This window comes from Dama dama, chromosome 20 (assembly GCF_033118175.1).
Source record: "Dama dama isolate Ldn47 chromosome 20, ASM3311817v1, whole genome shotgun sequence".
In the NCBI taxonomy this organism is placed as follows: Eukaryota; Metazoa; Chordata; class Mammalia; order Artiodactyla; family Cervidae; genus Dama; species Dama dama.
The window spans coordinates 18,469,808-18,483,863 of NC_083700.1; the positions used below are offsets into that span (position 1 = coordinate 18,469,808).

The following is a 14,056-nucleotide window of genomic DNA, read 5'->3' on the forward strand; positions in this document are numbered from 1 at the left end:
AGCCCTGGTTCGCCCAAGGCCCCATTCCAGTGTGGAATCCAAGTCTCTAGTCTTGACCTGATCAGTGCTCAGAAATCTCCCACCTTCATGTGTGGTGAACTGTGTGTGTTATGATTCAGGAAGGTGTCTGAACCCATTAGACTCCAAATTCCCGGAGGGCAACCATGGAATTCGTGCTGCTCTGGGCCCAGGTCTGACACAGTGAGCTGGGGGGTGTGGAGGAGTGCAGAAGAAATGATTTTAAAAAGGCTAATCAAGAATTGACTGTGTTTAAAAAAAAAAATGGAAGAAAAAGATCGGTCTGATACAAGATGGCATCATTTACCAAAATCTAGTGTTTTTTTTTTTCTATAAAAAGTGTGAGCATGTATTATTTTTACAAGAAAAAAGCAACCATTCTCATTTTAAGGAACAATTACAAAATGGCAAAGGTTTTGAAAGCAAACAATCTTGAATTTGGCACTTAGAAAAGTTCCTTAACCTCTCCAAACTCCTTTTCTTCATCTTCAAATGAGCAAACCGTTACCACTCACCCCACGGTTGGACTGAAGGCTGTTTGGAGAATTAGGTGAGGGTTCGTGTAAGGCAGTGTCTGGCATGATGTGAGTGGCCAACACAATGCCCACTTTTAAAAGGAGGGGATTTCCCTGGTGGTCCACTGGTTAGGACTTGGTCTGTCACTGCTGTGGCCTGGATTCAATCCCTAGTCAGGGAACTAAGATCCCAGAAGCCGGGCAGCATGGCCAAAAAACAAAAACAAAGATTTTGGGCTTTAAAACAAACAAGCAAACAGCTTTAGTTCTTTGTTAGACTTTAGTTCCGAAGCTTTTTTAGATGTATGGAAAAATTGAGAAAAATTGGGAAAATAATATAGGCAGCTCCCATAGTCCTGCATAGCCTCCCCTATTGTTCACATCTTATATAGCGTGGTACATATGTTACAATTAATCAATCACTCTTGACACTTTATTATCAACTGAGTTCTAAGCTTTATATTCAGATTTCTTTAGGTTTTTTTTTTTTTGGTATGAGAAATGGCATTTTTTAATTCATAAATAAAAATATATAATTACTAGAAATAGTTTATATGGCCAAAAGTGAAGTCGCTCAGTCATGTCCGACTCTCTGCGACCCCATGGACTGTAGCCCACCAGGCTCCTCCATCCATGGAATTTTCTTGGCAAGAGTACTGGAGCGGGTTGCCATTTCCTTCTCCAGGGAATCTTCCTGACCCAGGGATGGAACCCGGGTCTCCTTCATTGTGGGCAGACGCTTTACCGTCTGAGCCGCCAGGGAATCCCACATGGCTAAAAGGGGGCATCAAAAATAAAATAAATCAAAGCTGTCAAAAGCAGAGCAAACCAAACAGGACACAACGAAGAGAAAATAACTCTGTACGTACTCTTCAAAATGCTGGGCCATCCGCAGCCAGCCCGGGCCGGGGTTCCTGCTCTGCCTGCAGAAGCAGCACAAGGGGGCCCACAGACAGGTGAGGAGAGCGGAGCATCCATGCCCATGGTGCCCACAGAGGTGTGCGTCCTCCTGCTCCGGCAGCTGTTGCTCCGACAGCCCAACCTGCCTGACCCTTGGGATAGATTTCTTTAGTTTTAAACCAATGTCTTTTTTCTGTTTCAGGATTACACATCCACTTTGATTGGTTTTTATTACCATTCTTGTTTTTGTTGTACAGATACTTAGCAGACGCCTCTCCCCAGCCCTTCCCTTTCTGGGTAGGAGCCACGCAGGCACTGAAACTTGTTCTCTTAGCCTCTTAACAGGAAGCAGGGAACAGAGCTCAACCTGCAGGCTGGGTCCTGCCCCAGGGCTGAGAAACATGATGGACACATGTGTGTGTGTGTGTGTGTGTGTGTGTGTGTTGGGAGGATGGGGTGGGGGGAGTGTGGGTGTGGCAGGGATGGGCGTTCTGTTTCAGGATGAGAGGGAGTGTGACAGGTGGCATGCACCATGGGTGCAATCTGAGCTGCCTGCATTGCAGTCAAAGCCACAGCTCTGAAGCTTCTCTTGAGCAACAGAGTATCAGCTAGCGCTCACCCCAAGATGAATCAGAGATGTTTCTTCACCAGAGGTCAAAGGTGAAGCCTGATTTATAAAAATCTCCCTAGCCCAGAGCTCCTCATCACTGCTGTGCACACTCTTGGCATTCCAGACTTCTCTGCAGAGGGGTAAGTGCCCTTTCCTTGGCTCAGCCCTTGGGGGCCACTTGGCAGGATGGTGGGAGCCACAACTCCTTGCCATCTGAATCCCCTCTGGCTGACTGCACTTTGGGACCAAGGATGCCAGCTCTTGATCTGATAGGAAGACCCAGCCTCAGGACTTGGGAATGGCCAAGGTGGGTGGGGTGGCCGGCATGTGTAAGGGCCTTAAACTACCATCGCTTGGGGAAAGGAAACAGTCTGGGCAACAGAACCCTTCCCAGGTGAGCCTGAGTGACCAATACTCTTTGAATTATACTCCCCAGGAGATGGGGGCACATGGAACACATGAGAGTTGAGGCTGATTCTTTTATACTTTAGGTGGTATCCTATGTCCTTCTCCCCCTATTCTATCCACAAATAAGAACATTCACCGTGGGTCAAACAGAGCAGCAGACTCGGGATAGTAGCCCTTGTCTAAACCATTAATGAGGAAAGAGGAGACAGTGGAACTGCGGGGTTGGGGAAGCACTGCCCAAGACCTCCCTTGTCTCCTGAAGGTGAACGTAGGTTGGTAAGATGACTAAGCTGGAAGATTACCTGGAGGGAATCATCAACATCTTCCACCAGTACTCCGTTCGGCTGGGGGATTACGATACCCTCATCAAGCGTGAGCTGAAGCAGCTGATCACAAAGGAACTTCCCAACACCCTCAAGGTATAGGAGGCTCCTCTCTTGGCAAAGTTTCCCACCGCCTTGCTCTGAAGGCGGTGGCCTGAAGGATGATGGCGGGGGCAAGGACTGGGGTGGGTTCACCCCAGTTTGTGCTCCCGAGGATGTTCCCCAGCCCCTTCCAGCTGCAGTACAGGGGGCCACCTCTCTCTCTCTCTCTCTCTGAATAGCTCTCTCCATCACCTTAGGCTGCTTCATTCCTTCCTCTCTCTATAAAGTGGAGAGAGGCAGGGCCGGGCGGGGTTGGATTACTGAGTTATACAACATCTTCAGGTTAAGACTTGGTTCTAGGATGGCTCAAGACAGCTGCTTCTCTTCTGCCTTCCATTTTCTCATATTGGATTCTCCCACATAGTTTTGGCTCATGAGTTACTCTTCCCTGGCTGCCCTGAGCTGAGTTCTGAGGGATGTGAGGCCTGAAGAAAGTGGAACTCACTACCCCTGCTTTCTTTTCCCCCAGAACACCAAAGATCAAGCTACCATTGACAAAATATTCCAAGATTTGGATGCCAATAAAGATGGACAGGTCAGCTTTGAGGAATTCATAGTCCTGGTGTCCAGGGTGCTGAAGACGGCCCACGAAGATATCCACAAAGAGTAGGAAGCTCTTTCCAGCAATGTCCCCAAGAAGACATTCCCTTCTCCTCCCTGAGGCTGCCTTACCTGAGGGAAGAGAGAATTAATAAACGTACTTTGGCAAAGTTCTTAGCAGAATCTGTGTCCTGTTTTTTCTTTTGCCAAACTTGATCCTTCCTCACCCCTGCTGTTCTGACAAGCCTGATTTAGACTTCTGAGACCCCCCTCTGTCTGCTCATTTGTTCACCAACAATTTATTAAATCTCTCTAATTTGTTCATTTATTCAACAAATATTTAGTGAGCATCTATAATAGCCAGAGACCAAAGACATGAAGTCCTCATCCTTTTGGGGTTTTCATTCTAATAGGGAGGGAATTGAAAATGAACCAGCTGACAAACGACTAAGTATTAGCATACAAATGCATTCTGTGATACACTGGTAGGTAATGAAAAGAGATATATAGAAACCCAAAGCAAAGCATTATAGGGCAGAGGGAAGGACAGGGTTCCTGGTTTAAATATGCTGACTGAGGGATGCATTTGGGCAGAGATCTGAGAAGGATGGAGAGCAGCTTGCGGATGTCTGGGGGTCAAGAGCTCCTGTAGAGAGAGGTCGAGGCCCTGAGACAGGCTCGAGCCTGACCTGCTCGATGGCCAGTATGGTGGCGGGTGCAGAGCTGAGGCGGGGCTGGTGGGAGATGAGCGCCTGCAGGAAACAGGTGTAGGGAGCAAGGGCTTACAGTCTGTGGGGAGGACCTTAGACTTTGTGCCAAGTGTGCTAAGGAGTCACAGGGGGTTTTGAGCAAAAGAGTGAGATGATTTCACTTATGCTTCCTGTACGGATCATGAAACTTGGGGCAGATTTGAAAAGGTGCAGGAAAAAGGGAGACAGGAGCAGGAGGCAAGCATGGGTACGGGGGAGGGAAGACTTCTCAGGCCAGACTCCCTCCCCGCACTGATCTAGGCCAGGTTCTTCGTGACATGGTTCCCTAGGACTGTGCTGCTCTCCTGCCAGGCTCTTCGCTCCTGCTGAGATTCTGTATCCACTGGGGTGCTTGTTTGTTTAACGTCTGCCTCCTGCATTGACAGGGATGTGTGCAAGTAGGTGCGGTGTCTCTGTCGCCAGCACTGTGCTTGGCATGCAGTAGTTATTTCAGAAATATCTCTTATAGAAGTGAACGTATAGGGGCTTACCTGGTGGTCCAGTGGTTAGGAATCTGCCTTCCATTGCAGGCAGGGGACCCAGGTACCATCCTGGGTCTCACAACAGGGCTCACAAAAAAAAAGCTCTCATCCTGAATCAAATACCCAGTGCAGTTAAAAAAAAAAAAAAAATGAATGAGTGAATGGAAATCGTTTTTGTTCAGTCACTCAGTCATGTCCAACTCTTTCTGACCCCATGGACTGCAGTGCACCAGGCTTCCCTGTCCTTCACTATCTCTTGGAGTTTGCTCAAAACTCATGGAAATTAATAGGCTATTGATTTGATTCCCTATAAAAGGTCCAGGGTGAAACAGGAAGGAGCATGGAATAATCTCCCTAGGGGCCAAGTGTCAGGTTCCCTAGTGAAAAGTGCATTCCATCTGAATGGGAAGAAGTTAGTGGGGGTCTCCCTGTCCACCATCCCCTGTCAAGTACTGAGTCAGGTCTGGAATAGATGGCATGCTCCTTTGGTCCAGATATCAAGAGGTCCATTTTGTCAAGAGGTCAGAATACCCGCATATGATGGGTGTGTGTACCCTCGGAATTTCATTTGTTGAGGCTCTAACCCCTAGTGTGTTGGTATTTGGAGATGGGCCCTTTGGGAGGTAATTAGATTAGTCATGAGGGTGGGACCTTCATGGTGAGATTAGTGCCCTTATAAGAAGAAGAATAAAGATTTCTCTCTATGAGCACACATGGAGAGGAGGTCATCTGAGCACACAGCAAGTCTACAAGCCTAAAAGAGAGCCCTCACCACACCCTCAACTCTACTTGGCAGCTTGATCTCAGGCTTCAAGCCTCTAGAACTGGGAGATTAAAGGTCTGTTGTTTAAGCCATCTGGTTTATGGCAGGGCTCCCCAACCTTCAGGCTGTGAACTGGTACCTCCCGTCAGATCAGTGGCAGAATTAGATTAAAAATAAAGTGCACAAGAAAAGTTATGTACTTGAATCAACCTAAAACCATCTCCACATCATGTCCATGGAAAAATTGTTTTCCATGAAACTGGTCCCTGGTGCTGAAAAGTTTGGGGACCTCTGGTCTAGGGCATTTGTTATAGCAGCCTGAGCAGGATGGGATACCATGAAAGCAGCAGCCAGGGCGTAGCCTTAGGCTCTGACAGGCCCACCTGCCTCCTCTTCAGCAGCAGGAATGGGCCAGGAGGGCAGAGTTTCTGATGCCATTTTAAACGATTAGGTAACTTGCTGGAGCACAGGTATGACAGACATGAGGAAAAGTGAGAAGAGAAACTTCATATTGGGGCAGAGGTGGGTTTGTATTTTGGTGCAAAACCGGGCAGAGATGATGTGAAAAAGCTGGGATTCAGTACTGAGGCCAGGAAGTGATAAGTCCTGGCCCCAGAGGCCCCAGGGTTGGAAGTTTGCTGGACTGTCCAACAGAGGAAACCACTATGTCTGTGATGTGGATCTGAGGCAAAGTTGAGGCTGGAGGAGATTGTGGAAAGTAGGAACCTGTGGAGACCTCTCCTGGGGATGAGGCTGGGGCAGAAGATGAATATGGGGATGGAGTGAGACTGGCAGAAGATGAAGGACTTCAGGACCCAGAGAAGGTGTTCTTGGAATGAAGGCTTCCATCGCTGAAGAATGAGAAAGGAGGACCACTCAGGGAAGGCCCTCATTTCCTGAGTGACCTTGGGAAAATCACTTTGCCTCTCTGGATCTCTGTCTTCTTCATTTTTGAAGAATTCAAAGGAATTTTGGAAATTCATTTGAAGAGTTTAGACTAGGTGAACACTCAGGTATAATTCAATTTTAACATTCTGAGATACTTGGATGGGATGGAGAACTTAAAGTAGGATCTAGAAAGATGGGAATCAGGGTAATCTTGGGCAAAGAAATGGTAGTGGCCTAAGGATGAGGATTAAAGTTACATTTCCAGATTCAGATCCTAGTTTTACCTTTTACTAATTGTGAGACCTTGAACTAGTTACTTAAAATCTCTAAGCCTCAGTTTCCCCATCAATAAAATGGAAATAACAGCAGCATCTTTCCCAGAGTTGAAGTGAGGATTAGATAACCTAGCAAAACATGCAAAGCACTTAGCGCAGCATCTGATGCCGAGTAAGCACTCAGGAGGTGTTAACACTAACAGGAAATGCTAATTTATATGGGAAGGTCACTTGCCAATGCAGGAGACATGTGGGTTCAGTTCCTGGGTTGGGAAGATCCCCTGGAGAAGGAAATGGCAACCCACTCCAGTATTCTCGCCTGGGAAATTCCATGGACAGAGGAGCCTGGTGGGCTACAGTCCAAGGGGTCACAGAGAGTCGGACACGACAGTGACCGAGCCCAGATTATGTGACAAGGGACACAAAGGCACTCTTCCGGGTGCTCCGAATGCACCCCTGTCCTTCAGGAGGAAATCTTGGGCCGGCACACTGCCGCACACCGTGAGCTAAGTTTTTGCACACTGGGACTTTGGAAGTCAGGAGAAGAATCTGGATTCAGGGAGATGGCCACCAAGAGCCCCCGGGGCTAGCCTGGCTAGGACTTGTCATTTAACTTGGCCCATATGTAAAAGTCTTCAGTGTTAAAAGGAAGCAAATCAGATTGTGAAAGTCTGATGGGCAAGACCTGACTTCCTCTGCTTCTCTGATTTCTCTTGTTACTTAACCCGGCCCCAGGTAAGCAGAAGTTCAATTCTTGCCCTTTCAGCATTAATCTGAGGAATCTTTCCTTAATCCTCCCTCCTCCTCACACCTGCTCCACCCAAGAACACTAATGAAAAGCACCTCCTTTGTGCTCCCAGGCATATTATGCTTCTCATCACTTTTGTTTTATGGCCACAACTTAATATGGGAAATAGCTATTTGGGTGTCTGTTGTTCCTGTTAGGTTGAAGGCTCCTTGAAGGCAGGGGGCCTGCAAAGTGTTTGACATAAACATCAGGCTCAGTAAATTCCTATAACAGCCTCCAACCTGATTCCTGTGCTCCCAATCTGGGTCCCCAGTCCCTTGTCCATGCAGTAGCCAGTGTGATGCCCAAACATAAATCACATTGTGTCACTACCTGACGAAGACCCTGCAGACTTTCTTTCTCCAGTGCTTCTTGTCATCCAGGTCTCATTCTCATTGTCACCTCCCTGGGAAGCCCTGTCTGGTCCCCCAGCCCAGTTAGTAGTTGTTCTAGCATGTCTTCCTCTTATTGTGGCACTCATCCGCACCTGCAATGATCTATTCTTTCTTCTTTGGCTTGTTTCTTGCCTGAGTTTCCCTGAACAGAAACCCCAGCCGAGCTGGGACCTGCTGTGTTTTGTCAACTTGTGACAGTGTCCTGCCCCTTCCGTTATTCAGTGATGCATATTGGTTTAGTAGAACCAAGTTACTGTTTGCTAACTGAAGGGAACAACAGCTTTTATAAAACGAAAGTGAGATGCTTGTGGCAGTGGTGGGGAGGGTGCGGAGACCTGGCAGCAAGTATACCCCATCACAGAGGGCTTTAGATTCCTCGTTGTGGAGAGAAACCCTTTCTCCAGACCTCGGCAATATTTGAAGGCAGTTGTCACAATCCCTACAGCTTCTCTTTTCCAGGCTCAATACCCTCAGCCCTATCTATAACTGTTTCCTATTGTAATCTCCTTCCATTGCTAGTGGGCATCTCAGAAGCTGAGCATCTTTTGCTTAGGAGGTGTCATCCCTGGTGAAATATGACCCTGACTATATCTCAAAGGCCTTCCCCTCCCAGACAATACCCTACTTACTTGAGACTGCACCTGAGGCCTGAGATCAAGAGGCGGAAAGCACCAAGTGAAGGAGATTCAGAAAGAGACTCAGAAAGGAAATTGTAGGAAGGAAAGAGAAAGAGAGGAGGCAGGCTAAGAGGAGAAGGAAGAGAGGAGGGGGATGGATGGAAGTGGGCTGCCCTGTGCCCCATGCTGGAATCCTGCTACCCTGGTGCGAACACCCACTAGTCTCTGCTTCACCCCTCGCCTGCCTCAGTCTTGGTGTTAGGGGAAACACATGGGCTGAAACTGCCCACCCTGGCCAGGCACCATGGTAGCCATTCCTGTGAGTTATTTTATGACAGGAGGTCCTGGTAAGGAACATGAAATCAACAAGCCACTTCAAATCAGAAGAATTTAGGAAAGGTCAAAAGGAGACGAGCATCCTACCGACCTCCCAGAATCCTCCTCATTGGAATACATTTTGAGTGAACAATGTGTGCACCACCAGGATGGACCCTGAGTCAGAGAGACTGGCCAGAGACAACCAGGAAACTAACCCCATCACCATAAAACCCGAGACTTTGAGCCATATGGCAGAGTAGTTCTCCTGGGTCCCTTTCTCCACCCAGGTGTCCCTTCCCAGTAAAGTCTCCTGCTTTGTCGGAATGTGTGACTTCTCGGACAGTTCATTTCTGAGTGTTAGACAACAGCTCCCTTTAGGGCCCTGGAAGAGGTCCCCGTTTCCTGCAACACTGGCAATAGTCCCCCTCCTCACTATACAATCTCACCGTACTTGAGACAATTCTGGGTTCATGGGCAAAAGTGTGGGAACTCACAGAGAAAAGGGAAATCCTGGGAATGCGCACTGGAGGCCCGTCTCTCCCCCTACCCCAATGTGTGCAGGCAGGGACCTCTGAGGACAGAGCTAGGGGTCTAGTTCAGCCAGGGGATTGACCAGAGTCTTTCCATAGACGAATTGTTTCAGCCCAAGTCCCAAGCAGAAGTAGGACTTGAGCAACCAATTATTTCAGTTCCTACTGTCACTTTGGTAATTGAAGTGTCAAAATCCATGACACAGGGCTTTCTAAAACACAGGTTTTCAGCAACTGTGGGAGGAGACAGGGCACTGAGGTTGGATTCTGGAGTTTACTTCATGGCAGGGCTTGTGTCAGGCTTGTGTAAGATTGCCTCAGCCCACTGGTGAAAGCTGAGGCCTTTCTTCCCAGCAAGGTCTTGGGAAACATCACGCAATTCTCTTCTTTTTCCTGTAGAGGTGGTGGGACACACCTGCCCTGTTGACATAGGGTCTGGGTAGTTTGAGACCCTGGCTGAAAGCATCATTTCTCTGAGAAGCACCACCTCGGGCTCTCCTAGCCTCACGTGGACCATCGTGCTGCCTCCTAACCTGTCTCACTTCTGCCCCAAGTCATCCCCCACACAGCAGACTTTTCCAAAGTATGAGTATATCATTTCCCTCTCCAAATCTCCACTGCTGCTTCTGTCCTCTGTTTTCTGGAAAGTGTAGCTCCCTGGCCTAGTATCCCCCCCTCTCTCCTCTTTATCTCCCACCTCCTTCTCTTCTACGTCCAGGCCTTTGCACATGGGCTCTTTTTCTGAAGCACTTGCACATTTATCTGAGGATGCCTGCAGCCACCAGCCTTAACTCACCCCTCCAGGAGACCATCAGGCAAATGACAGCCCTCCCATCAAAGCCCCACAGAACCTTACCCCTCTCTGGCCTTTGATTTTCTATATCAGACTCATTTAAGAGGCTGTCTTGTCTGCCCCACAGTCCTGGGAGTTCCTTAAATGACAGAGCGAAGCCTTATTTATTGCGGGGGCCCCTTAGAGCCTTATACAGAGCCTGACATACAATAAGTCTGTTATTATTGTCTCTCGAGTGAATAAGAAGACAAGTGAATGACAAACGAATTAATCTCCATGCCCAGTTCTGGAAGCATTTCGCACCGCCCAGGTCCCAGAGCATATTCTGAGCATCATTAAGCCTCTGGGCACCGCCCAGGTCCCAGAGCATATTCTGAGCATCATTAAGCCTCTGGGCAGTGTCCTGCAGCTGATGGTGCCCCTGTATTTCCTCACCCCTCCCAGAAAGGTATGTAGAAGTTCAGGCTCCACTGCCAAGGAGGGCAACTCCCTCTTACAGGAATCGGGGGACAGGCATCTGACAACAGGCTTTCTGTTCTTCAATCAGCATAATGCTGGGGAAATCCCAAAGCTTTTGTTTCTTGAAAGGACTCATTAATCATAGAGGTAGTCAGCATTTCTCACCTGGAGTGGGAATCTTAACCTTGACCCCGATGCTCTCATTCTTTATCTGAGGGAAGAAGACGACTCCCTTCTACTCCATAGAACCACTTTTTTGGAATAGGAGAAGCTAATCAGTTGGAAGGGCTAAGTCACCCTTCCATCAGGTCAGCTCTTTTAACAAAATCCCTCAGGGCTCTGTGAGAGCGGTTTGCTATAACACCTTCTCCCCTGGGATCTAGAGCAGCCTGCTCCTCTCAGACCGAGCTAACAAAGAGATAAGGCAAAAGTGGAACCCTTGGTATCTAAGAAGCTCTGTCCCCTATTGTTCTGAGCCCAGCTGCTCCACAATCTCCGGCCTTCAGGTTGCCAGACCATCGGCACACCCCTTATGTCCAAAGCGGTCCCTACCTCACCCTCTCCCCAAGACAGCTCCAACTTCACCCTCCAGCCCCCACGGGGCCCTAGGACCATCATATGTTCCCTTGCTCATTCAAAATGCTCCTGAGAGTTTATTCCATGCTGGCACCTGGGGGCAATCAGCCATTGCCCCTGCCTCTAGATAAGGGATTCCAGTTCCCTAGTGCAAGTGCAGAGGTAGACACATCGGAGAGTCCTATGGGCCTGGAGGAACAAGCCCCCATGTGCTTGAGGAAGGTGGGTGGTCAGGAAAGGGGAGGGGGCGGTGACACAGGCTTTAGGCCCTCATGGCCATTAAGGGACTCACTAGAGACCTCAAGGTGAGGAGAGTATTCCTGGTGCAATCGTGCAGAGCCTGGGGAAAGCGGGATGTGATTTAGGGAAATGTTTTGAAGAACTGATTGGGTAGCTGTGTGCATGGAAGGAGTTAGATTTATTCTGTGCCCCCAGTGGTGTGGGAGGAAACCAGGGTTAATGCTCAGCAGGCACGAGGAGACAGATTTTGGCTGATCTAATGGAAGACTTTCTAAGTGTTGGCACCAAAGGAGGACGCTCCCTTTTCTGGAGGAGTCCGGGCAGGGTGGGGCCAACTGCTTGGCAGGGAGAGAATCACTCAAATGTGAGGGTGGGACAGGTTGGGTTAAACCAACAATGTTCAAACTTTTTTCAGGACAAACTCCTTTATTCAGATGGAAGCTTCTAGTGTGCAATAGTTGAAGGCAGAACTGGTAAGACCGAATAAAGCTGGGGAGGGGCTCCAGAATCCCATCCCCTCACTGCCCTTATCTTCCAGTTGGAGATGCCATGATGATATACAGAACCTCTGATATTTTCTCCTGGTGATTGAGGCTTTGGGGACATTTTGCTGGTTTTAATCCTACTCTCTCTCCCTCCTTTCTTCACATTACCCCCCAAGAAGGGATCATGGAGCATGTAGAGTATTTTAGGACATCTGTACAGTCACTATTGGTTGAGAGCCTACTGTGTATCAGTCACTACTCCAGATGCTGGGAATAAACTAGAAAATAAGACAGATGCCATGACTTGCCCTCGTGGAGTTCCCAGTGCAGTGGGGAAGCAAAGTCAAAGACATATTTCTGGCACGTTGCAATAGGTAACGGTGGATGGAGGGGATGGGGGGAGCCTACTCTATCCGAGGCATCTAGTCCGGGCCAGAACCCAGGCTGTGGTTTTTCCAGTAGTCATGTATGGGTGTGAGAGTTGGATCATAAAGAAGACTAAGCACTGAAGAGTTGAGCTTTCGAACTGTGGTGCTGGAGAAGACTCTTTAGAGCCACCTAGATAGCTAGGAGATCAAACCAGTCAATCCTAAAAGAAATCAACCCTGAATATTCATTGGAAGGATTGATGCTGGAGCTCAAGCTCCAATATTTCGGCCACCTGATGTGAAGACCTGACTCATTGGAAAAGACCCTGACACTGGGAAAGATTGAGGGCAGGAGGAAAATGGGGTCACAGAGGATGAGATGGTTGGATGGCATCACTGACTCAATGGGCATAAATTTGAACAAACTCCAGGAGATGGTGAAGAACAGAGAAGCCTGGCATGCTGTAGTCCATGGGATTGCAAAGAGTTGGATATGACTTAAGGACTGAAAAAACCTCCCAATTGCCAGGCCAGCTCTCTTTCTCCTGCACCAAGCAGCATAGCAGGGACTTACGGGTGGCTTAGAACGGTTGTCAGGAGATGTCTCCCCACTTATAGGGTGTCCTGGGCAGGGAAGGGACTGGGACCTTCTGAACTCTGCTCTCCAGGCTCACAGCATGGAGTGCTTCCTGGAAACACCCCCATACTCTCAAGCAGGAACCCTGACATCCCTGTCACCATAGCAAAGGCTCTTAAAATAAGATGTGCAAGGTCCATGGCAGGCAGGCTGCAGGGAGCTGGAATCTAAGCGTGGTTCCTGGCTTCGTGCTCAGCATTGGGGAAGGAGCTGCAAGATCCAGGCTGCAGAGAAGATGGATTCAAGGCTCTCTGCCATCTTCACCAACCACCACTGTCTGACCCTTCTCCATGCTGTGCCTCGCTTTCTTTACTTGTAACCCAGGGGATGGATGCTGTTCATCTTTTCCTGCCCTGTGTCCCATCCTAATCCTGTCAGAGTTCTCTCTCTGCTGAAAGTACAGGGCAGGATGACCCTGATTCAGGCTCTGGTGTTTGGAAGGCTCACCCCAGGCCAGTGATGACCCGGGAGAAGTTGCGCTCAGGGCAAGCAGCAAGGGCAGGGGGGTCACTTGGGTGTCTCTGAGGTGAGCGCCTGGGTCTGGAGGCTGCTGAGGCAGGGAACCTGGGAGCCAGGCCAGGCTGCAGGTTCACAGGGCAGCCAGGGCCTCTGCTGCCCTGAGCTCTTAGCTACCAACAAGGCCCGGAGGAACTCCCGCCCCTTCCAGGAGCTCAGCTTGTTCTGGAGTCTTAGAATCAGAAGCTGCAGGCCCGAGAGGCTCCCCGGACCCAGCGTCCCTCCTCATGGGGCTGGTTGGGCCTCATGGCTGCAGACCCAGGGATGGCTCTGGTTTCTTCTAGCGGACAGGCTGGGCCCTTCTCAAGCTTCCATCCTCCTGGGGCCAGGGCTCTGCTCCCCACCTGTGTGCACACCTTCCCTTGTGTCCATGGGAAGGACTCTGGGTGTGCTAGAGACGCCCAATGCCCCCATGAATTCAGAACACCATCTGTGGGTAACATCCCATCTGTCCTTGACTCCAGCATTCCTCCTCAGACACGCTCTGTCTGCGTGCACATCTGGAGGACTTTCAGAGGCCTAAAGTTCTGGTTCCCAGGTGGCTCAGTGGTAAAGAGCCAATGCAGAAGATGTGGGTTCGACCCCTGGGTCGGGAAGATCCCCTGGAGAAGGAAATGGCAACTGGTTCTAGTATTCTTGCCTGGAAAAATCTCATGGACAGAGGAGCCTGGCAGGCTACAGTCCATGGGGTCACGAACCGTCAGACATGACAGCACACAACACTCACACACTCAAGATTCTAGTAGGAGAGAGAGGGCTGTG

The 14,056-nt window shown here is 49.2% G+C and overlaps 1 protein-coding gene across 1 annotated transcript; it reads left to right on the forward strand.

The window, feature by feature from the left end:
* The first annotated feature begins 2,057 nt into the window (after positions 1-2,057).
* On the forward strand, positions 2,058-3,599 carry S100A12 (S100 calcium binding protein A12). Its single transcript, XM_061119887.1, has 3 exons — positions 2,058-2,183; positions 2,714-2,870; positions 3,346-3,599. Exons 2-3 carry the CDS (start codon positions 2,733-2,735, stop codon positions 3,484-3,486), a joined length of 279 nt encoding a protein of 92 aa, XP_060975870.1. The 5' UTR covers positions 2,058-2,183; positions 2,714-2,732; the 3' UTR covers positions 3,487-3,599.
* The last annotated feature ends 10,457 nt before the right edge of the window (positions 3,600-14,056 follow it).